Raw genomic sequence first — 25171 nt, 5'->3', positions numbered from 1 at the left:
ACTGGTCCTCATGGGCCTACGAAGACAGTCATTAAAAACAATATTGCATTCATAAATTCAGAGGGAGAATATACATAAAAAAGGTAAATAGTATAAACACAGTTATACAAGCATGAGTATGGACTTTTCACCTTACATTTATTACTGCATTGTTATCATTATATGTTAAAAGTGTCTGAATATTTGTAAAGGGGTTGGGTATGGGATGCCGGTGCACACATGACCGGTAATCAGAATGTCGATGCCGGAATCCTGATTGGTTTGCAACACCGAAACCTGGAGGTAAGTTGTCTAACCCTTCCCCTAACCCTACCCCTCCCCTCCTGCAGCCTAACCCTAATGCCCCCCCCCCTGCAGCCTAACCCTTACTCTCCCCCTAGTGCCTAAGCCTAGCCCCTAATCCTCCGCCTAACCCTAAAATTTACCGCCGGGATGTCAGCGGTCAGGATGCAGGTGCTAGGATTCTGACCCCTGTTACACTTCCAGTGCTGGCAACCCGACCGTCAGGGATGCCAACTACATCCCTTTTTGGGTGTTCTTGGCACGTCAAAAAGAAAAAGTAAAATATATTTTTGATTTGAGTCTCAAAACTAAACTGCATTTTGAAGTTGAACACATTGGGCCTGTTTCACAGTTTGACACATTTTGAATCACAAATATACGTGTAACAGTGTAATTGCAAATATTGTAGCGTTATGTGTTATAAATATCTCAAACTATATCCAACTCAAGACACAGATCTTCGCCAGGAGAAACATGAGTGCATGGTGACTCCCTACCATAACAAGGACATGCAGCACTCTGCTACCAAGTGATGGTTCTAAAATGTCTAAAAAAGTTAAGGAAGTGGCTGGGATTGACTGCAATGGCAGGTAAACACACACACACTGTATAATGTTAGAATAAAAGTGATGCTGTTTCTAACACATAAAAGTCTTTAAAACTCTGTTTCAGAAGTGTCTGTTAAGCTTTTTTTTTATGGGAGCCAAATGGCTGAGAAAAGCTGTAATATTTTAAATGTCCATTCAATACTTCCTGTATGTGTGAAACTACTTTAGGACCCATTCTTCACAGAGCCATAAATGCAAAAGTTACTCACCTTATTCGTGCACAATATAATGTAATGAAATGACATATATACAAGAGAGATTACCATATTGACAGTGTTATTCATAAATGCAAAAGTCACTGTTGGACATTTTATGGAAATGTTTCACATTTTCCATAAAAAAATAACTAAACACAAACACCTTCACATCTATCAAATGGAAATGATAAGAACTGAAACCGACATCCACAACTTAAGTTACTATAATAACAACGCTAATCAGTGAAGTGCTCCCTGAAAGGGTCCATATGTCAACAGCCAATCAGAAGAAGCTAAATAGTACCATTGGTGTCATCATCATCATCAGCAAATACCTTTACACCTTGCTTCCAGTACTCCTAAGAAGTGTATTTGTAGAGGTGTTTAAGATAGGGCACATATTAGGCGATATATTGGGCAATATATTATTCCGACATAGATCGGTACGATATGTCGTCCATATCGCTCAGTGTGTACGCTCAATTGCGCGTTCACGTGCATAGTCAGCGACATCATCCCATCTGATGTGCTGTATGTCAGATGGGACTTTGTCGATGACCGCATGCAGGTGAATGCAGGATGGAAGGGTGTACCCCGTGGTTGTACACCGGATCGTGCATTGTGTACGGCTGCTAAACTTAGGTGTATGCGCCTTTACTGAACTCAACTTATATTTGCCCTACTCCATCTGTGCAGATGTAAGGAGAGGCAAGTTTAAAATATGTTCAAATCTTATGCTTACAATTCTCACTTTTAGAGAAGCAGAATGGGGATGTGAAGGGTCTCGCAAGTACACACTGGGTGTGTTCATGTATCTGTGACCAACGTATACCTAGGCTAGGCTTGCCAACTCTTCTTCAATGTCAGGGAGAATCGCAAACTTTGGGGGGCTGTCCCCAAACCAAAAGAGTGGGCCAGTCTTCGCATGCCACCAACTTCCCGATTGAAGCGTGTGGCCTGGGGTTTGAGGAGGCAATTCACATTGAATCAAGTCATTGTGGCCTTGTCTAGTAGTGTAAAATGTCCTGAACTTTTTCCTTTTACTAAGGTAAACCTGCAGCGTATACAACTCTTGAGACGCATCGAGGTTGGCAGAAGCATATAATTGTGTCTTTTTTTCTGCCCACATTTTATACCTGTATTTTTTTTTAGGTAACATTTTTCCAATTCTACAAAAGTTCTTTGATGTCACCATAATTAAAGAATATTAATTTAATGAAAGATTATTTACACTTTTGCAACATAACCATTCGGTTAAATTCCAAACGAATACAAATACTTCCAACACACAAATGGTAAGAGCTACAAACTGTAGTTAGCATTTGAGAATTTCCATCTCCTCCGCAGAATCATATATGTGTCTTTCTACCCAACAGCAAAACAATATGCTAACAGGTTAACTTTTAGTGGCACCTTAATCTATTGTAGTAGATTCAGTACCCAATATGTTGCTTTCCTCTCCTCATCTATTTACTTACACTGAATCGCTTGGCACAGCTGGTTCTTGCTGCCTGATTTTACAGTGTTACATTTGCACAGGGTAATAGTGTCTTGACTTAATTCTAACAGTGCTCTGAACATGCAGACTCGAAGCACCTAATAGAATTCAGTAGTGTTTATAGTGATTATCAGTGCTTTCTGAGTCCCTGTTGCCTATCACCCAGTGAAAGTGTTGAATTGCTAGGCAACTGATACTACTACTATGTATGAATGGTTCCTAAAGTGAATTCTAACTTCACTTAAAATATCTATTATAGGACTAGTTAAATATCTCTTCAATTAGATCTTTGCAAAACATTAGTAGAAAACAGTATATTACGCCAGTGCAGTGCAGGAGATTTCCTATGGAAATCTCAGTCAAGTCCTTTCAATGCACATCTTCTATGCTATCAATTATTTAGCTTCTCTTGCAGACTGTTGCCATATTTTACAGGAAGAGTGCTCCTAAACAGCAGGGTTTGTCCAAACGTGGACAAGCACTTACAAATTAATATGCTTCTCCATTTCAATTTCCAGTCACAACATCCAATTTGTTGTCTAATCAATGTATCCATGTCAGGATAAGATAAAAATAAGCCATACTTGCCTACTTTTGAAAAAGCATTTCAGGGAGATTGTGAAAGCAGCACCTTTGAGCATGGCGGTAAAGTGGGCGTGTACTGCTACATCTGATAGGTGGTGTCATAATACTGACTCACATACAAAAGTAAATGAGCCCCAAAACAGTTAGTAAGATTTGCTTCTTGATGAAAACACACTGATACATTACAGAAAATACATGTATCTATAGGGATCATTGTGCCTTATAACCAATGCAGGGAAACAATACTAATGATCCCATTTGTATGTATATATCTCTGTTTCTGTTTAATATAACAGCTTCATAATTGGGGTAAGGTGCAATCAGGGAGATTACTAGACTCTTCAGGGAGTCAGGGAGATTGCTACTATTTCAGGGAGTCTCCCTGACAATAAGAGAGAGTTGGCAAGTATGAAATAAGACTGTATTATCACATAGGTTCCATCTTTAGCAGGATAACGAGTTTATACTTATGGTTTTTGTTCAGTTAATATTATGACTGATAAATATATGTAAAACTGCCTTCACCTTGTATTTAACTTACTAAATTGAATTTACTTGACATTGAATCTATGAATCAATATAATTGATCATTATTTGGACAATAATTTGCATATTTCTGATAACAAACTTGGGCCCTCATTCAGAGCCGTACGCTCTGAGCAGAGCGCACGCTCTGCATGAGGGCCGGGCTCCTTTTTCATGGAGCGTCCTCCTGGACGCTCGTATAGCTGTGGGTCACCACCCACAGGCTATACGAGCGTGCATTTTGATGGCCGCGATGGTCGTGACCATCGCGACCATCGAAATTGCGAGCCGGAGCCTGCGGTTGAGGTTTTCAACCGCAAGCTCCGGAGTGATTTTGGCTCTATCAGAGCCAAAATCACTCCCACTGACATCACTAGTGATGTCAGTGGGCCGGCTTCTGACGGGAGGCGTTCCCGTGGGAACGCCCCCGTCAGGGAGGCACGCCCCCGGCACGCCCACCAAAGGGGGCGTGCTGTCAATCAACATTGACAGCACGCCCCCTTTGATCGGACACAACGAGCGAAGGAAAGTCCTTCGCTCGTCGTGTCTGGCGCATGCGCACGACGGAGCTCCCTCCGTCGTGCGCATGCTCAGTGCAGACCATCGACCCACTTGCGAGCGTACAGCCGCTCGCGAGTGGGTCTGAATCAGGCCCTTGGTTCACTATACAGCTTGTCATCTACATTATATGTGTTAATTATGACATAAGGTATATGGGAAGTCATCGCACTTTATTCAATGAAACACAGAAAAATACAGGAGTAAATCAGCACAGTGTGTTCTGAGAGCAGATATAGGAAACAGTGTCATCAATATGGGACATTTTGTTACAGATAAAACTTGTAGTAAATAATTCAAGGCACTAGGTGAATCTTTGTACTTGCTGCCTCTTTCTCTAGCCCCTGAAGCTTGCATACAGACAGTGTTACCTATTCAAGTAAATATATTTGCAGAGTTATTGCAGAGAAGAGAAAAGCAAGTGATGGTTCTAAAAAGTCAAAAATAGTACAAAAAAATAAAGGAAGTGGCTGGCATAGGCTAAAGTGGCAGGTAACTACACAAATTGCAGAGCTGGGAGCATAATGTAAGAAAAACAAGGGCTGCAGAAAAAGGTTCATGCATCAAGGCAATACTCTCTAGCACATAAAACCAGAATTGATGACCTACAAGGCATTAAAACATTGCTCTGTCCTGCTAAGGTACTTGTTATCGGAATCTAAAACAATGCCATTTGGCCTGAATCATCGAATGCTCATAAATGTACAGAGGATGCTGCTGCTCTGTCTCAGAAATGTCTGTTAAGCTCTTTCGCGATGGGAGCCAAATGGCTGAGAAGAGCTGTGATATTTGGATGTCCAGTCAATGCTTCCAGTATGTATGAAACTACTCACTGCCAGACAGGTTTAGAAGCCATTCCTTCTGCTCATATTTATCTTGGTTAATCATTTGTTATAGGATAACTGCTTTGCATCAATTTGCATTTTTATTGCTGCTCCATCTAATACACTTTGAAGGTCTGTCCACATGAAAATACACTCACTAGGAAATTCAATGCTCTTACATGAATCTAGTCCTTGGCAATACCACAGTGCACCTTTCTAGCCCATAGATCCAGTGTGTTGAATGCCGCTCTGAGCCGCCCAAAATGTCAGTACCTATTATTGGCAGTTGCACCAAGAATACAAATAATGTAGACTCACTGACATCACTGTGCACAGGAGCGTAGGAATTAACATTTTCATGGGGGGTCAAAAGGCCAGGAACTACTATAGGGCCTGGAGCCCATTTTTCTAGCTTTTGGTATATCGTTTTACAACAGTTGCAACAGTGACTGTAGATATACAAAGACTCCCAATCTTATTTTCATTTTCATCAGTTTTTCTGTTGTTGGCCAACCCCAGTTTCATTGTTTATTTTACTATAAAAATGTATTTATACATTATTAAATATTATTATTAACTACCAATTAGTACAATAGCTGTTAGAAAGATATATAAATTAAATTTCCATTTTTCAAAGTCATTAACCCTTTTATTCAGATTTCATTGACAGCCTAATCTCATTTGATTGGGAGTAGTTTTAAATCTATAGTCACTGCCTAACTGGTTATGGTCTGTGCTATAATAATAGGTATGTGCTATGATCTGGCGACAATGAGACTGCTGGTAGCGGGTTAAATCGTTTGCAGGCCGCAATCTTTCGCTCTGTCTGTTCCATTATCATACAACTTACAAGAACAGTCAATGGGAAGTGCAGCTTTTCGGCATCGCGTGTCTGCTTATGCTTTCTGCAAATTGTGATAGCAAAATGAGTGGGGCGTCTAAGAAAGAAAACAAAAAGCGTTTGCAATAAGAAAGTGTACGCAGAACACACATGCTATTGCTTCATCTCCATTTCATTCATCCCCATTCGCTTTTGGGTAGAAGTTCATGGGGGGGGGCAAAACACAGTCTTTGCCCATTCAACTGAAAACATGGGGGGCGGTTCCTACACCCCTGACTGTGGGACTTATTTTTTTTACAAATAATACATATTAAAGCAGAATGATATTTGTGAGCTCTTACTTAGCATGAACTTCCTGCAAACTGTATAAGGTAACTTTGGACCCCATTTATTAAGGTAACTTATTACTAGCGGCATGTTTTGTTTAGTATTGCAGTGATACTAACAAATATGCCACTGGTATTAGCATTACTCGCCTCTCCAGCAAGGTCCAGTGATGATCTCCCTCCTCAGCGGCGTCTTCTCTTCTGTTGCCTATTGCTGCCAGCAACAGGCTTCTATGTCATGTGCATGCGCGACGGTCAGTCTGCGAATGTGCATGACTGTTTCAGGGACCCAGCAGTGCCTGGAAGCTGGAAAGACTGTTGCCGGGTCTCCATTGCCGGCAATGGGGACCGCATCGCTCTGACATGCTCGATGCTGTGAGAAACAGCTGCAATCTTAAGGTGACTACATACTTAGCGATATTTTACACGATTTGCTTGATTCCGACTCATCGTGATAACAAATCGTGTACAATATGCCCAAATCGTGAGCGTCCACTCACGATCACGATGCCGATGCGCGTCCCCGCAGGTCGTACATCGCATCTTCAGATCTGCCGCGCTGTAGGGCAGATCTGACAATCTCAGTCACGATGCACTGGAATAGTTAGGAGGCACGATAGATCGTTTGTCACATTGGACAGTTTTTAACACAAAATCGTGGCCACGACTTCCAGGGAGTTGCTGGGGAGAGTTCAAGGGGAAATCAGACACAATGTCGGATCGTGAGCACATCGCCAAGTGTGTGGGCACCTTTAGATTACAACTGTTTGTTAAATATTGAAATGATTACATCACCGCACTAGAGAGTGTTAAAGGGGTTATGTATCGTTGATAAGTTATATGAATAACTGGTAATAAAATACATACATAAATGGGGCTCTTTATGTGGTAAATGATGGGAGTACACTGTAATACACAATACAGTACATGCTGCTCAGGAACAAAGGAAAATGTGCAATGAGTAAACAGAGAATCCTTTCCACCACAGGGGATATTCCAAACTATGCACATACATACATACAAAGGTTAATTATCTATAAGAAGGCTAACTTAACAAACTTGGATATCATCTGTTAGATTATCAATATGTAATCAGTGGTCGAAGTGGGAATTTTGAAGTGGGGGTATGGCAAATGTAGAAGTTGTGGCAGTGGTGCAAGCAGATACAACATGTCAGGTGTGATATGAGTTTGCGCCGAAAGCGTGCAGAATAAAATGAGGGTGGGCACGCACCACAAGGGGTGTGTCAGGCAGTGATCGACAGGGAGAGAGTGAACGGAAGAGGCAGAGGGTGACAGAGAGAGGCAAAGAGTGAAAGGCAGAGGGTGACAGGGAGAGGGTGACGGTGAGGAGGAGGGTGACAAGGAGAGGCAAAGAGTGATGGGCAGATTGTGACGGGGAGAGGGTGACGGTGAGGCAGAGGTTGACAGGAAGAGGCAAAGAGTGATGGGCAGAGGGTGATGGGGAGAGGGTGACGGTGAGGCAGAGGTTGACAGGAAGAGGCAAAAAGTGATGGCCAGAGGGTGGCGGTGAGGCAGAGGGTATTAGTGAGAGGCAAAGAGTGAAGGGCCGAGGGTGACGGGAGAGGCAGAGGGTGACAGGGAGAGGCAAAGAGTGATGGGCAGAGGGTGACAGGGAGAGACTGAGGGTGACGGGGAGAGGAAGAGGGTGACAGGGAGAGGTAAAGAATGAAAGGCAGAGGGTGACGGGGAGAGACAGAGGGTGACAGAAAGGCAAAGAGTGATGGGCAGAGGGTGACAGTGAGAGGCAGAGGGTGACAGGGAGAGGCAAAGAGTGATGGGCAGAGTGTGACTAGGAGAGGCTGAGGGTTAAAGAGAGAGGCAAAGAGTGATGGGAAGAGGGTGATGGTGAGGCAAAGGGTGACAGGGAGAGGCAAAGAGTGAAGGGCAGAGGGGGATAGATAGAGGCAGAGGGTGATGGTCTGTGGGTAGTAATTATAGGGTACAGATTGACATACATAGGTCCAGTATAAGTGTGATACCCCTTGATGGTGTCACATAAGGATAATTGACAGAACAAGGCAGTAACACTGACACCATTTGCACTTACCCAGGTACAGTATAAGGAGGGCAGCAGTGTTATGGGGCAGAGTCTGGGCGGCTGCGTCTGTCTGTGTGCACTGTATAGCTGATGAATGCTTGTTTCCTATGGCTGCATGTGTCGGTGGACAGGGGATGGGACAGCAGAGCACACACAGGAAGTGAGAGAGCTCGCCGGGACACCGGATCGAGGAGGCAGCAGTCGGTAACAGTGCAGGTACACCTGCAGTCTGACCGGTGGCAGAGAGACTGGCCACTCAGAGGACTCCTAGAGGTCCCCTTCTCCCGCCGGCAGCACTCGCCAGCTCACCTCCTCAGCGGCACCAGGCTGCGGCTGACACTACTGATTAAAGTGAGATTGCTACTGACAGTTTGCAGTGTCCGAGGCAATCCCTGAGAGGTGGCAGTGTTGACAGCTGTCAGTCTGATGGCTGTCAGTGCTGCGGATCATCAATGATCATCAATCGTCAGTGAGGTCCCAGCGGGTCCCCTATTCCGGCATCCGGAAAACTAACAAAACGAAAAAAAAAGTTTAGCGCTTGAAGTGCCAGTATGTCATACCGTTACATACTGGCACACTTTGAGCACTGTGGCCCTGATTCAGAGCCGGACGCTCTGACCAGAGCGCTCGCTCTGAATCAGGGCCCTCCTCCATTAAAATGGAGCGTCCTCCTGGACGCTCGTATAGCTGTGGGTCACCACCCACAGCATATACGAGCGTGCAAAAAGATGGTCGCGATGGTCTTGACCATCGCGACCATCGGACTTGCGAGGGAAACCCTGCGGTCGGGTTTCCCAGCCGCAAGGCCAGGAGTGATTTTGGCTCTATCAGAGCCAAAATCACTCCCACTGACATCACTAGTGATGTCAGTGGGGCCGGCTTCAGACGGTAGGCGTTCCCAACATTGACAGCACGCCCCCTTTGGTGCGAGACCCCGAGCGATGGAAAGCCCGTCGCTCGCCGGGTCTCGCGCATGCGCACGACGGAGCTCCCTCCGTCGTGCGCATGCGCAGTGGGGAACATCGACCCACTTGCGAGCATACTGCCGCTCGCGAGTGGGTCTGAATGACCCCCTGTATGTAATATAATATAACAGCTCAAAGAGGGAAAACAAAAACAATGATAGGTTGGTCATAAATTGAAAATCCCACAGTCACATCTTGATTATCTTTCATCTCAAACTTTCACACATTAATAGCAACTGTATGGGCACTGTTGAACCTATAAGAGTCTGGATATTTGACAATCATTTCTTCCTCATTAGCAAGTAGAAAACTGACCAACTTTGGCTAACACTTACAATTATGTCATCCAAGATGGCTACCAAACATCAATCAGCTGTAATACAAGGAGGTCATAACCGCACTGATACCTGCTTTAAATTACAGCCAAGTACAATAGCGCATCCAATAATATAATAATATATAGACTGATTCTTACTACCAAGATCCTACTGTTATTATAAAGCAATGGTTAGTAAATAAGAGAGACACCTGACGTTTTAAGTGAATATTTCCTATGAAAAGAAACACATTTTGCACATGCTCAATATGAATATCATTTGCATAACGAAAGTGCAAGTTCCTGCCTCTTCCATTACCATCTTTAATTTAATAAATACTGAATATCTAACAAACCATGATGCCTTACCCATGTTATATCTATATAATAAGTAAAAACATGTATGTGTGTCTGTTTGTTTGTCCTTTATGCACGACCAGAGTTTTGTACCTAGTTCCACCAAACTTGGCATGGTGGTGTAATTTGACCAGGATTAGGTTTTTGGCTATGTTTGAAGTTCATCAGGGCCATGGAGGTCTACATGGTGCCCACCAAGTAGGCAGTGGAGTCTCTGATTTGAAACTTTGGTTTAAACAATTTCACTCAGGAAGTCTTCCAGTGCCTAAAACTTCACTGATCTGAAGGCAAAGGCTGATATGTACCAGTGGGGGCAGGCAGAGCTCCAACAGAAGAGCAGTGAGTCGGAGGATCAACTGTCACACTGCACCTGCACTGACAGTTGCTCATTTCCTCCAAGCACATTTTCATATGCCACGATCTCCTAGGTTGGTCTGTAATGTAAAAAATGAAGGCTGCTGATGTATTTAAAGGTCCATTCTTCAACCCGGGCAACACCGGGTATCCCAACTAGTAGAGAATAAAAGTTCTATCACTACTACTGGCTGTGCACAGACAAATCCCTTTTTGCATGCTGTCATTGTTCAGTTTCAGGTACTGACATTTACGGTGCAATTCAATTAGTGGCCTTGCCACAATGTGCCATTCATGTATGAAGTAGCCCCCCCTTTGCCCAGGAATATGAGTGCAGTGGTGAAACTGAAGAGGGCCATGTGGTATCTGATACAAAGGTTATATTGCACTGTATAGGAAATAGAGTATATCTTAACAAGAGCTTATGTAGAAACAAATGAATCATCTCTTTCAAGTTAATTTGTACTGTAAATCAACAACACAGAGAAAAGCATGTACAATCAGGTCTTATTCTAAAATGGGGGATGTCCAGAAACTCAGATACTATATACATTAGATGGATATATAGGTGTCAATGCTGGATGTCTCACAAGATTATTTCCTCTTTCAGCTCATTTACTTAGAAAACTGAGAGTTGGAATGTTAATATGGATGCACTTCATATGTGGAGAGGAGAGAGACATGCTTCTAGTCAAGTCTAGTGCCCAAGTCTCTCATGAAAGCAGTGTTGAAATAGCCCACTGCTACCTTGCTGGGAATACTTCCCTTGCACTATTAATCAGATTTTCAACTATATAAAGACAAGCTGTTATCTCTGGTCCAAACTAATGGCCCCCTAAAGTATGAAAATATTACAGTGAACCCAGAATTCTCTTGGGAAACTTAAAAGCAAAGGGTACATATTAATACCTTCCAACATTTAGACATTCAAATTTGCCACATAATAGCCCAACCCTTGTTCCACCCAAAATTGCCTCGATCTGCTCGGAAAAGCCCCCTTTTCGATGAACCTCGGCCCTGTTTGCAGCCCAACGAATCAAGACTGTCCTGTAAAAATCAGGGTTCCATCACTTATTTCTGCTTGCAATCTTACATGTTTCGAGCAGTCATAAGTGAAGGCAGCTCTACCGTAATTGGTGGTTACAGTGCAGCCCACATAGTGTGAGGTGCTGACTTGAATCTGCTCCTAAGAATGAGGGAGAAATGGTGATTCCAACACTTCATTGCTAGATCAGCCTTGTTGTAGAGGGTCTGGACATATGAAATATGCCAGTCTTGGGTAACACCAGACACTTGAACCTCCTAATCCACCTTTATTAGGAAACTGTGTGAAATCTGGTCTATTTGCACAGATCAATTTGTAGATTATGTATTGCCCCGTTGAGGAAACTCTTATGGAGATGGGGCATTTCCCCATTGAGGAAACTCTTATGAGGATGGGGGATGGAATTGCTCTCTGTCACCTTCATGGTAATAACATTTTCAGATGATTTCAGCAGCTTCAAGATAGTTACAACATTCCCAGTTGTTGTTTCTTTATACAGTACATCTATTCAGCTGTGTCTGGCATCTTGTGCATATCATGATCCCAAAGCCTCATAGCATCCTCCTTCCCTTATTGGTGACAAAATCCCACATATAAATTCACCTCCAAAACAAATCTTACCGTAGACAAAGCATATAAATCATTTACAGTATATGGCATGTGTAAGTATTATTTCAGAGCAATATTTTACAATATTATATAAAATAATGTTACTATTTCTAAGCTAGAAAACAATTATATCAATATTTATATCTTTAAAAAAAAAGAGCTGACATGAGCAGGAACTCATGTGACAGATCCTATATACAAAATAAGATATATTATAAAAAAGCAATTGCTGGCAGCAACATCAATCAGCAAGTGATCTCACCTAATGACCTAAAGTAAAATAGCTAGCCTAGTATCCTACCTCACAAAGGGCCCTACTCTGTTGTAGCTTTCTTAGCCAGCTGATAAAAAAGATCTGACATAAAGCTTCACTGGTGCAGAGAATCAATAATTGCTCACAGCTCCAAGCGAGTTGTCTCTCAAAACAATTTTCACAAGGAAAACACAGAAACTCTAAGCATCTGAGTAAATTTCCCTTTAAATTATACTAAGAAGTGATTAAAAGGCAGCTTATAAGGACAAACCTCTTCCTTCAATGGGGAGTGGGGGGTGGTAACAGAATAAACAAACAAGAGCACAATTTGAATTTAGAATAGGAGAACTAGAATATGTAACAGCAATATTAAGGCTGACAACATTTTGTATGGCTAATGCATGATATCTCTTTATTCAAAACTAAAGCCGCACATCCACTAGGCGAGTAGGGAAAGGCAGTATAATTACAACGTCGTAATCACACCGTCGTTCCCCATCCCCTGCAATGCCTACATTGAACAATTAGTTGTTCAGTGTAGGCACCCTCCCGCATCCCGTTATCAGCAGATTGACCGGCATGTTCGGACGATGATTGATGTCAGACACAACCAACGGGAGGACGCAACGCTGGTCGTTTCCGACATTGTTGTGCATGATTTGTGCATGATTAATGAACGATTGCACGATTACGATGTCGTAATCGTGCAATCGCTCATTAATATCACCTAGTGGATGTGCACCATAAATATAGAGATAGACACAAATAGCTTTTGTTTGTTTTAATGAAAGCTCTCCAAGAAAGCCACAGTGACCCAAATAGATGTTTCAAGTGCAAAATACAAAATAACATTATTGATTCAAAATAGAGTGCTAGCAAAACACACATCACGCCAAAGACATTTTAAAAACACAGAAACATCTAAAACATACTGTATGGGGAAACTGAAGAAAATGGTAACTAGGATATCCAATATTAAATGAATGCAATTAAAATGCTGGACATTGTGCTCTGGAAATTGGTCTCACTTGACAATTTCAATGATTTTTAAAATTGATTAATTGTCCACACTACTTTGCTCTGAGTTGGTTGAATGATGCAGTTCTAAGTATGTGACCTTTTTCTGCATGATGCAGGATACAATATAATATATAGAAGACAATGTACAGTACGTACGTTTATATGTTTATGAAGTAGATTACAAGAATAGTCAAAGTCACTGTAGAGTCCCACGACCATCGACAGGGGCAAATGCAGAATTTCTAAAGGGAGGTCTAAAATATGATGAAGTCCAATGTGTGACGAAATGCATTGGGAGCTGACATTTCTTGCCCATGATGAACTTACCTCTATGAGATCAAGATAAGCAATTTAAAAAACAAACATTTTTTATTTGCTTTTTAAGGATAATCCTTTTCTCTTCTCTTCTATATTTGCCGTTTTTTATTTATTTCAAATTGTCTGTTTATTTTATCCTTGTGTGTTTTATGGAGTTGGTCTATGATATGGTTGTAATATATGTTTTTAAGTACATCAGCCGCAGTTTTTAGTATAACTTATTTTGATTTACATGCACTTAGCACTTTATTGTGTAAACACTTGGTACATTTGACACCTTTACCTGCTTTACTTGATACTTCAATCTTTTTTTACTTGAGATTTATTTATTGCACACTAAAGCACATTTTCGGCGCTGTTTTCCAAGTTCACTGCTGTATACTTACTCTGTAAGGCAGACCACCACTGCCTTATCACTATAGGACCCAGCTGCCACCCTGTTGTGCATGTGTTATATTATTTAGACACAGTGGTTAGATAAATTAATGACCGTTGATGTATCAACAGTCTGTCACAGTAATCTTCACTCTTTTTCCATATATACTGTATATATGTATATATATGTATCCCTTCTCATGCACACTCTTTACCCTTTCTCAATATTACTGCCCTTCTACATAGCTGTATGAGTATTTGAATATTGCAAAACATTAACAAGAGTGCTTGCACACCACACACTAACACCACCGCCATAAACTACACTATGTAGACAAAAGTGATTGGACACCCCCGCGCAAGCGAAATGGTGTGCTCCTGCAGCAGACACGTGTTCGTAAAGGTATAAAGCGAGAAGTATAGAGATGTTCTAGATAACTCTGTGCTCTCTACATTGTGTCAGTTCTATGGAAACAACAAATGTTTTTATCAGTATGACAATACCACCTGTCATGTTTCTAGGACGACGCTGAACTGGTATATAGACAATTCGGTATCCCGGAAGGACCGACCAGCTTAGAGTCCAGATCTTAACCCCATTGAGAACCTCTGGGATGAATTGGAATGATGGGTGCGTTCTTGGCTGACTCGACCCTCTACAGTGTCACAGTTGGTCACTGTACTTAAGGCGGTATAGCAACACATACTGCCTGCTGCTGTCCAGGAACTTGTGGACAGTTTACCAAGAAGGTTGTCTGCAGTAATCACTGCACGTGGGTGGACCTACAAACTATGGACATCAATAAAATCTTATTGATCTATTTGCTGTCAGTGTCCAATCAATTTTGTCTACATAATGACTACAAACTAAACTGATAACAACATCAGTACGCAATACTATTTCTGTGCGCAATACCACCACCACCACCATACGCTACTTGCACATATTAAAAATCAACAGGCTACTGTATTACTATATTCACTTACAGCAATATTTAAGTTGGAAGACTGTCCCTTTTATGTTTTATCCTGGCTGCAATATACACTACAGACGTTTCTTACCAGTACCTGTAAGGAAGGAATTATCAAATGGTTTTATATCACAGGCTCAGCAACAGCAGTCCCTTGTAGCTTTGTAGTGGATATATCCCCTTCCGTAGATGAACATTGACGTCATCAGTTACTGTCCAACGTCATTTCTTACCATCCACGTGGGCATAGAGGGGGAAAATAAACCTGTGGCTTTTATGGGCATGGAACCGCACTTCCGCTCTCACTCCACGTCACTTCAAGGTACAAATACTGAAGGGGTTCTATACACAACCCTTGTAGCGTAGAGGAACATGCAAGCTGGATTAATTGATAAGTTTCTGAAGCTATGGGTGGAGTTACAAGCTGCCCTAGCAATTCACAAACACAACAGCACTTTCTTCTCAATACATTTGCAGCAGAAGGAGTTGCAAATGTACCAGGAAACCCCGTAGGCAGGGGCGATTCTAGAGAGGAGGGGGCCCATGTGCAGTTTCCGACACAGGCCCCCTCCTCTTCACCTGGCGGCCGGCTGCACACTGAGACGTGGTAGTCATTTTCCCTGTACTGTGCATGCGCAAACGACGGGAAAATGGCCACGGCAGCCATTTTCCAACTGTTTTAACAGGCGGAGACACTGGAGTTGACACGGGACTCCGGAAAGGTAAGTTTTATGGGTGCAGAGTATGCGGTGCGGGCCCCCCTGGACTCCGCACACCCTGCACCCATTATAAATACGCCCCTGCCCATAGGTGTACCACTGATCCATACTTGTCTACTTTTGAAAAATCATTTAAGGGAGATTGTGACACCTATGTGCGCAGTTTTGAAGTGGATATGTACTACTACATCTCAGAGGCCAGTGCTATAACTACCGTAGGTGCAGGGGGTGCGGCTGCTATTGGGTCCAGACCGACCCAGGGCCCGCCAGACCCCTGCACCTATGGTACCAAGCCTCGGTCAAAGGCCGCCCTTCTGCACTCCCACCCCCGCACCCTCCTCACTCCCATCTCCTCGACTTTCCTGCTCCGTGGTCATGCCCCCCCTCTGTGGTCACGTCCTCCCGGTCGGCTCCACCTCCGGCTCTCCTCATTGACTGGCCGCCTCCTCCCAGCATCAGTCAGTGAGGAGAGAAGGAGCCGATGGGGTGAGGAGGTGTGCCTGCCCTGCACAGAGCGATGACGGAGCAGATAAATCGAGGAGAGGGAGTGAGATGGGGGGCCACGGACTGAGGGGGGGTGGTAACCTAGGAGGGCCTGTGAAAATTTTGCTATGGGGCCCCCCTAGATCGAGTTACGTCCCTGTCAGAGGCGATTTCATAAAATGTACTTACATCCAAATATATATGAGCCCCAAAGCAGCAGTTGTTGATCAGTAAGATCTACTTGTTGATGAAAACACACTGATACATCATTGTACCTTGTAACCAGGGAAATGGCACTGATTAACCCATTTGAATGTATATATCTTATTTTTTATTTTTTTAAGTATATAACAACTACATAATCGGAGTAAGTTGCCATCAGGGAGATTGGTAGATTCTTCAGGGAGTTAGGGAGATTGGTACTATTTCAGGGAGTCTCCCTGACAATCAGGGAGGGTTGGCAAGTATGCACTGATCTAACTGCATGAGGTTGCAGGCTGATTGCATTTACAACAGAATATTGAGGTGCCTTCAATGGTTAAGTGATATATTTAGACTCTCCAATTTAGATGTATGCATCCACGCGGCATCCATTCACCATCATCTATGCTCTGTGGTGACACAGTGCCCCCCTGCCACCACCACCACCCCTGTGGGACACTGCAGCTCACAGTCGGGAAGAAGGGACAGTTCCCAAAAAGCGGGACTGTCCCGCCAAAATCGAGATGGTTGGGAGGTATGGCTTAATTTCTTAGTTTGCATGGGGGCTGCGTGCAGTTGTGAGTGAATTCAAGCTGCCATAAAGCGTGGTTTGACTCACACCTGCGATACTTTTGCATCTAATTGGATTGACACTTAATAGTGTTCTAAATTGTACTAAGCCTGATTTAACCAGCTACACGTGACAGCGACTATACCACACAAAATAAAGCATAGGCAAAAAAATTACACTAAAAGTGGCCTTAGCCTATATGTAATAGTGAGAAAATTTAGGTTCCTAAAGTATATACCAGACTATTTAAGTTTATCCATGCCAACAGTCAACATGGGGTCTGCTTTTGGTGTTTTAGGAAGATTACCCATGCTATCACCAAAAACTATTTCTCCCTTACACCATATTTATTGTTATCATGACATCAAAGCACCATTATATTGCACATATGCAGTTAAATCAACCATAAATGGATGCATACTGTACATGGATACTTTTTAAACCGCCCTCCAAGACATCCATGTGGAAAGTGCGTGTGGCCTAATGAGGCAATTTATGCCATGATGACTTTGCCCCCACTATACAATTACATCATTTACATCATCACCTAGTAGGGAAGGGCCATGTCTCTTGCAATTGTCCGGCGATGGGAATCACGATTTCCCCACTTCAGAAAGAGAACAGGCATCTGGAAGGGTTACCTCCTCTCCCAAAGTCTAGAAGATTCCTTGAAACTGAAGAGCAGTCAAGTATGGCTGGATGAGGATGTCTTCTTGTGATATGATCATCAGATGACGGATGAACCTTCTGCTATGTCAAAGTGACTGTGTTCGGCCACTGCTCTGATACCATGACGTAGGATATAAAGTACTGCAAATAATCACACTTTGTGTAGTTGCACCAAACTTGCCAACTCTCCATGATTGTCAGGAAGAGCAATCTCCCTGTCTCCCTAAAGCAGGGATGGGGAACCTCAGGCCCGGGAGCCGTATAAGGCCCCCGAAATCATTTGGTCAGGCCCTCGGAGCTTTATTCTCATCTGGCTAGCAGGGTGCCTAGAATGGCACCCTGCAGCCAGAATCTTTGCAGCAATGCCGCCTGGAGAATCCTCAGGAAGCTTCAGACGGTCACACCGCTGACCTTACAGCTCCCCGGAGCACCTACAGCGTTTGTGGCCCCGCCCCCCTGTGACATCACACGGAGGGGTCGTGGCCTGCACCGGCCCCAGGAATAATATTTTAAAATGAAAATGGCCCTCAGCAGAATATAGGTTCCCCACCCCTGCCCTAAAGAGTCTAGCAATCTCCCTGATTGCACCTTACCCCCATTATGTAGCTGTTATATACTTGGGGGAAAAAAATCAATCGGCGCACTATAAATTCAAATGGTATGATCAGTGCCATTTCCCTGCATTGGTTGTAAGACACAATGATCCCTATGGCTACATACTTTTTCATAGTAGGATTCTCTTGGCCACTTATATGAAGTCACTTGTAAAACACAAAACATGAGCAAGTCCTGAAAAGTATCAGTGTGTTTTTATCAACAAATAGATCTTATGTTTACTGCTGGTCTACATTTGGCTATGAGCCAGTTTTATAGCACGCCTCTCAGATGTAGCAGTACACGTCCACATTACCGCCGAGATCATAGGTGCTGCTTTCACATTCTCCCTGTAATGCTTTTTCAAAAGTAGGTGAGTATGAGTTGCACCCACAATAAATTGTGTGTCTCCTTTGAAGAAACCAAAAAATAATTGTGAGGTCCTTGACAGAGATGGAGGAAAACCATATCAGTAAAATATTGAAGCATCTAACAATCCCTGTTTGTACAGCACTACCAAATAATCCAAAAACATAAAGCAGAGTTTATAACTTGACAGCATTTTACAATGCTGCCCATTAGAATATTCATACTGAGATGTTAGTGATCACTGGTGTGAGGTGACTATCTAACTTATTCGCTACAAATTCACTTTCGTAGTAGCCTATAAATCACAGCTTCTTTGTTATAGAATTTTTTTTAAAAGGAACCAATGTTCCCTTAGTTTCAATATCTTTGAGTTATGTCTTGAACTGAAATGGATATCTAACACATCTATCATCACTAATATTTACCTGTGGGACAGACTGAAAGGATCAGTAGACATGTATCATGATACGCATGTCGTAGCACTTGTGCTGGAGCAAATATCACATATGGTTAAACTGTGTGATAACTAAAAATATCTACAGTATGCCTTTCTCACTACTGAAGAATGTGCAGATGCCTCTCCTGCCCAAATGGTAATGTCTGTATATTTATTTACAGTGTGCTCTGCTACTATCACATACGACGAAGTTATAAACTTGCTCAATATCACTGAACTCATTTATTATTACATGGCAATAGGGCTGGTTTTCTATCTCGGTTTATCGCTTATTGCTATAAATTATCAAAAAAATCTCGTCGAGGCAGCTGAGTGATACATGCGTTGCCTTGGTTGTGGCCCAGAGTAGAGCAGTAAGAAGTAAGTCTTCACTATCCCAGACCAGTCACAAATATGTGTATGTGAGACGGGACCATCTAGCTGGTTCAGTCATGTGCAGTAGAACTGAAATCCCAGTTTTGGGCTTAAAGTTCCATTAATGGTGCATACACACTGTCAGATCAGACAACGATAAAGATATCGTTGTCTGTTCGTCCTGAATGTGCTGTATGATCTTTATCGAACATCCAGCACAGCACCAAAACCCAAACGACTAAACGACGGGGGTCCCTATAGTAACCTGGTCGATATCGACCAGGTTGGACTACATGCACGGGCGATGGTCGTTATCGTTATCGACCATCCATGCCCGCGCATCGTTCGTCATTTGGAGGTTGGAAGGGGCTAAAAAATGGACAATATAAACAATCTAATGATAAACGATATTGTTATTATCATCCTGCTAAATCTGACCATGTGTATGCACCATTAGGGGCAGATGGACTAAGCTCTGGAAAGTGATAAATTGGAAAGTGATAAGCTACCAGCCACTCAGCTCCTAACTGTCATGTTACAGGCTATGTTTGAAAAATGACAGGAGCTGATTAGTTGGTATCACTCTCCAATTTATTACTTTCCAGAGCTTAGTACATCTGCCACCCTGCGAAGAAAAAAAAAATATTTTTCAAAACTAACAAATATTAGACACTCAAAAAATTATTTATACTGAAAATAAAGCATTTTTTCATTAATTGTCTTCTGCAGAAGTATAGCTATTGCTGACTGACCGCTTGTTATAAAATGGTACATAGGTAATTGTAAAAAAGTGCTTTAAACCAAAGTAACAAATCCAATGTTTTGATATTCCTAGTATAGCTCAGAAAATGAAAGAAAATGTATCCTTGGTCACTACTTTTTTTGCACAGATACGAGGGCATCAATTTTCAGAAAAATCCCCTATTGTCTCTACATCATAATGTGTCAGCTGATGCTGTTATTCATGACATATGATCCTTTGAGATAGTGTACCTCAAATAAATTAGGGTTATTCACTACTGCTCAGACATGCAATTCTGCATTAAGCCATGGTGTGATTGGTTGATATGGCTTAATGCAATTCTGCATTAAGCCATATCAGCCAATCACACATTAGCTTTCATTGTCAAACTAATACTATTTGGTTTCCATGTGCCTTTGGCTCCTTTACACTTCTGAAAAGTATTAAAGACATTTACCCAGAGGATATTAAGCAATGCTGCTATTTTATAAGAAGCTACTTTGTCTTATATCAAAATGCAGCAAAGTTGCATTATGGTCCAAGGATCATTTTTGCATCAATCTCCCAATTACCTTATATTAAATAAATGCATTTACCATTGTAATGGTATGTGAACAAGTTTTTTTTTTTCACATAAATGAACTCTGTAATGTGTTTGGCCATTTGTATGCATGTTTCAATTAAATTTTTTAAACAGAGCTCACCTAAGCACATCTAGACCATACGTAAAACACATGCAGTTTGCATATTCTGATCAGGTCTCTATTTTTGGCAATATGTATAACCTTGTTTTTCTGATTCTAAATTTATTTTTATTTTGTTTCATTTATTTAGAACCAGTATATGGACAATAGATTTAAATATTAGCATGCACTTAAATAACTATAATAAGCTCAATGACAAAACATAATTGTATTACAATTGTTCAGTAAGCATCAAGTCAGTAGAAACACTTTATATATCTCCATTTAAAATAATGTTCTATTTTATTTCAAATATGCTAAAAATTGATAATCATAAGCTCCCTTTCAAACATTTTTTTAATTGAAAGGATTGAAAAAGTGTTGCATTACACAATATATATATATATAGTTGCAAATTAAGTGTTTTGATTTTACCTTTCACAAATATCTGCTATAGGCACATTGTAGGTGTTGTGCTTAAGTGCTAGCAAGCTGAGCATTGTCTTTTTTATTGTTATATATAAATCATGTTAGAATCAAACATTAATACAGTTATTAAAACTTTAAAACAGTCCTTTTGATATTGATTTTATAACCTTCGACCATGAGGTCAGTTCATGCTGAGCCTATCTTCAACCTGAGACTGTCGCAGATCTTTGAGTTACAGAAGATTCATATTGCGGGGTTTCACAGTAGGACAGATGAGAAATTAATCCTAGTAGTTCATATTTTTTTTACAATGTGCTCAAATTCCCTATATGGCTGATTAAAGCAAGCTGTTAATAACTGGAACATACACTAACTTGCCTTCCCTTTACAAAACTAATTACATCACAAGAGAAAATAGGACACATCAATGCATAATACACCTACAGACAATACATTAACCAACAAAAAATATTATTCAGAAAAATCATTCATGAATATAATGGAATTATATTATCTGCCATCACACTGTACTTAAAATGTAAGATAAGAGCCTAATATATGCTGATGTAGACTGAATAATATAATGAAATACTGCTTGTATAGATGGATTTTTCTCCATGAGTTTAATACTCTCCATAAATTTGTTTCTAATGGAAATACCTGAAGTTACTATGGCAGACCAACTAAACCAGAAACTGACAAACACAAGCTAGGCACAACATTAATCATTATTTAGTAATTCTGTATAACATGAGATCAAACAAATCAACACTGTCTACCTTTTTTCTGTAAATCAACACTGTATTCATTGTATTACATAACTCTATTAGAAGGATTCTATATTCTCGCATTAATACATATTAGGTTACACCTTGTAGCCATAACACTTGATAAAGAAATACACAATTAATGAGTGATTAGCATACATTTCAGTTATTATGCCAATGCCGAACATCCCTTAAGGGATGAAAAGAAATGAACCCAATAGGAATAAATGAGTTTAACCAAAACTTCATATTAGGTCAACTACACATCAGCACACTCTAACGCCAATAAAACCATAGCTTTTAAACCAAAGTAAATGAATAATTCTAACATGTAATGCTATCCTTTCATGAATTACATTAAAGCAGGAGTGCTATGATGGGCACAAGGACCCACAGATGTGATCACAAGCAGTCAGAATCTGGACTTTCTGCATGAGAGGAGCAGCTGCTAAGGCTTTATTTTATTTGATCTGCCCAGAACAATCATCTTTCTGTGTCAATTCCAGTCCTAAGGGTTTGGTCACATGGCACAATCTGCACTCATTTGGCTATTTCTTCCTAGCGCCTGAGTTATGCAGAAAGTGACACAGAGACACCCCAGGAAAATACACCAAGGGGTGCGGCTTACTTATTAATGACTACTGCCATCCACCTGCCAGTGCCCAGGCAGTCATTGATCAGCTGCCTACATACTGTAGCAGCACATAAGGACTTGCACACCCTTTTGTTCACAGAGCACCGCTGAGGCAGGAATATCCTAAAACAATAGTGTTGTGTTGTAGGGTGGCCCAGTGCCCTTTGTTTAGAGAATAGGTTGGATTATCACAAATACATACACAAATAATCCCTTTTAAAAACATACTGTAAAGTGTGGTACAATCATAAATACAAGTGAGTGATAATTACCATTTACATTCACAATTATATGTATATGTGAATATGTATTTACAAATAAACATGCATATATTTTTTCATTCATTCTAAAATATATATCCTTTTGCGTATGCTAACAGCAATTTGATATACTGTATATGTAATCCATCCATATATATATATATATATATATATATATATATACACACACATAGATAGATAGATAGATAGATAGATAGATAGATAGATAGATAGACACACACATATATCTACACATTGCCATTGTGCACAGTCACATAGCTGTGTGCACATATGGCTGCACGCACAGACGATCCAGCAGCAGACACGGACCGGTAGGTCACATAATGACTGGTATACAGATGGGTTGGTTACCTGAGCAATTAATGCCTTTGCCTTTCCCGTTTTGGCACTCGCTGGGCAGCTGGTTGGACGCCTGGACACCGGAGAGGGCTAGGAAGAAGACAAGCACTGAGGACGTGGACCAGAGAGTCAGAGATCCCAGCAGCCTGGAGGCAGGATGCAATCCTTCCATGATGAGGAGCAGGATGCTGCTGCTGGTGTCAGATGATGCTGCTGGGGCGAGAAGAGTGCTAGCTTGCTGCGGCAGGCCAGGAGCATCAATAGCGACAGGGAGCACACGCCAGACCCTTCCCCTGATTCTCCAGCACAGAAGAGCAGTTATGATGCATTCCCTGCAGACAGCAGCCTTTCTGTCACTCCTGCTGGTGCTATGTCTCACTCACTCCCGTGATAGCATGTCCAGCAGTAGGATAGTAATGCCTAGTGACTAGCAGCAGCAGTAGCAGTAGTAGAGGCTGTCACCAGCATACATATAGGTCAGTGTGTAATGCTACCACCCGCAGCTGCGTGCACACCTCCCCCAAGAACCTCACTGGCTTCTAATGATGAACAACGGGATGCATGTCACCCATCCTCAGTACTGTACCAGGAGTGTAAGAGTACCCACCCAGTTCTGTATGTGTTTGCCCCTCCCTTCCTCCTGCTCTGCACTGATTGCCCCTTTGCTGCCTTAGCCGGGTTATTGTTCCAAGCAGCAGAAAGTCTGTCACCAGCCACGAGATGGGTGCAATACGTGTGGCTTCTGGCAACAACAAAGGGAGTGAGTGGAGCAGGAGGGAGAGCGGAGGATGATTAGGAGGAGGAGGAGAATAATAGGAGGGGGAGCACGTGACCAGCCCCCTTTGCCTTCCTCCAACCTCTCCCCTACATAACAAAAAGTAAACACATGTCATAGTCATCACGACATTAGCAATAATAAGTAGTATTTTTCCTCTCAGAGGAATAGAAAACCATGTTGCTTTCAAACCTGCAATAGACAATATAGTCAGATGACATTAATAATTTACCCATTACAGCCATATGAAAAAACAACGAGCAAACAGCGTAAACTAAAGGCCAAATCTGTGAATAAAGTCAATTAGTGCAGCAATATATAAAAGGAACACATCTATGCTGGAATTATGGCTTAATTCACAGCAATGCTCAACTTATTTATAAACGTATTTATTTATTGTATTAACCGCAGTTTGCAGATATCTGAAGAAGAAGAAATAAATAAAGGAAAACGATGACTGAGTTGATAACATAATCACTGCTGTGCAACACTCTGCATCTGTACAACAGGGACATGTCATGCATTACCTCTGGTGCTATACAATATATTCTCCGAATCCTGTTACATCACATTTCTACTCAATATTACTGAGGTTACATTAAAAAAAAAGAAAGAAAAAGAAAGAAAGCTTGAATCAGAGAGCTTAGACATCTGTAGAGAAGCCATCAGCTACCCCTCCATTAACCCAGCAAGGCAATCAGGCTTTTCTTGTCCATTGTTCTTCCAACCATCTTTAATTCAGTTTCCTATTGAAAAATAAATAGACATTGACCAGGGAGTCCAATTTTTTTCTTGAAGTCTCATATTAAGATAATGACTTTGGATAAAGGGACACTTTTCTCACAGTATGGGTGGGTACAAACTAGAACGACCGGAAATTTTACCCTACGCCCTGGATCATGCAAGACTGGGAAGATTTCATGAACGTCGAAACGATCACTCGTTCCATCCTTCCTTAAGTACACAGCCCTGCATGTGATATTGTTCGATTGGCCATGCAGCACGACCAATCACATAATTGCATGCGACCTATGGGAACGAATAAATCAGACATGCACACTACACTATTTGAAAGATTTTTCGTTCTGATTTGGCCAAATCGGGCAAATCGAGCCGATATCGGTGTGCCCTACATGCAGCCCAACCTGATGATGTGGCTGATGACCCCATGCAGTAGGATGCGGCAGAGCTGACATATTGGGTGGTCGGGCACCGG

General features: G+C 41.8%; 1 protein-coding gene across 2 annotated transcripts in view; it reads right to left on the bottom strand.

The window, feature by feature from the left end:
- The window catches only part of TMEFF1 (transmembrane protein with EGF like and two follistatin like domains 1), a 266232-nt gene extending 242297 nt beyond the window's left edge, over positions 1–23935 (bottom strand). Inside the window, exon 1 of one of the 2 annotated variants that reach the window (XM_088476339.1) lies at positions 23193–23935. In XM_088476339.1, coding sequence (XP_088332465.1) covers positions 23193–23352 — 160 coding nt within the window. In that variant the 5' untranslated portion in view covers positions 23353–23935. The remainder of the gene's footprint in view (positions 1–23192) is intronic. The other variant, XM_088476338.1, reaches the window with a different exon arrangement.
- Between the last annotated feature and the right edge of the window lie 1236 nt (positions 23936–25171).

This window comes from Taudactylus pleione, unplaced genomic scaffold (assembly GCF_031769625.1).
Source record: "Taudactylus pleione unplaced genomic scaffold, aTauple2 ptg000186l, whole genome shotgun sequence".
In the NCBI taxonomy this organism is placed as follows: domain Eukaryota; kingdom Metazoa; phylum Chordata; class Amphibia; order Anura; family Myobatrachidae; genus Taudactylus; species Taudactylus pleione.
The sequence above is the reverse complement of the archived record's forward strand: the minus strand, read 5'-3'. Positions and strand labels throughout refer to the sequence as shown.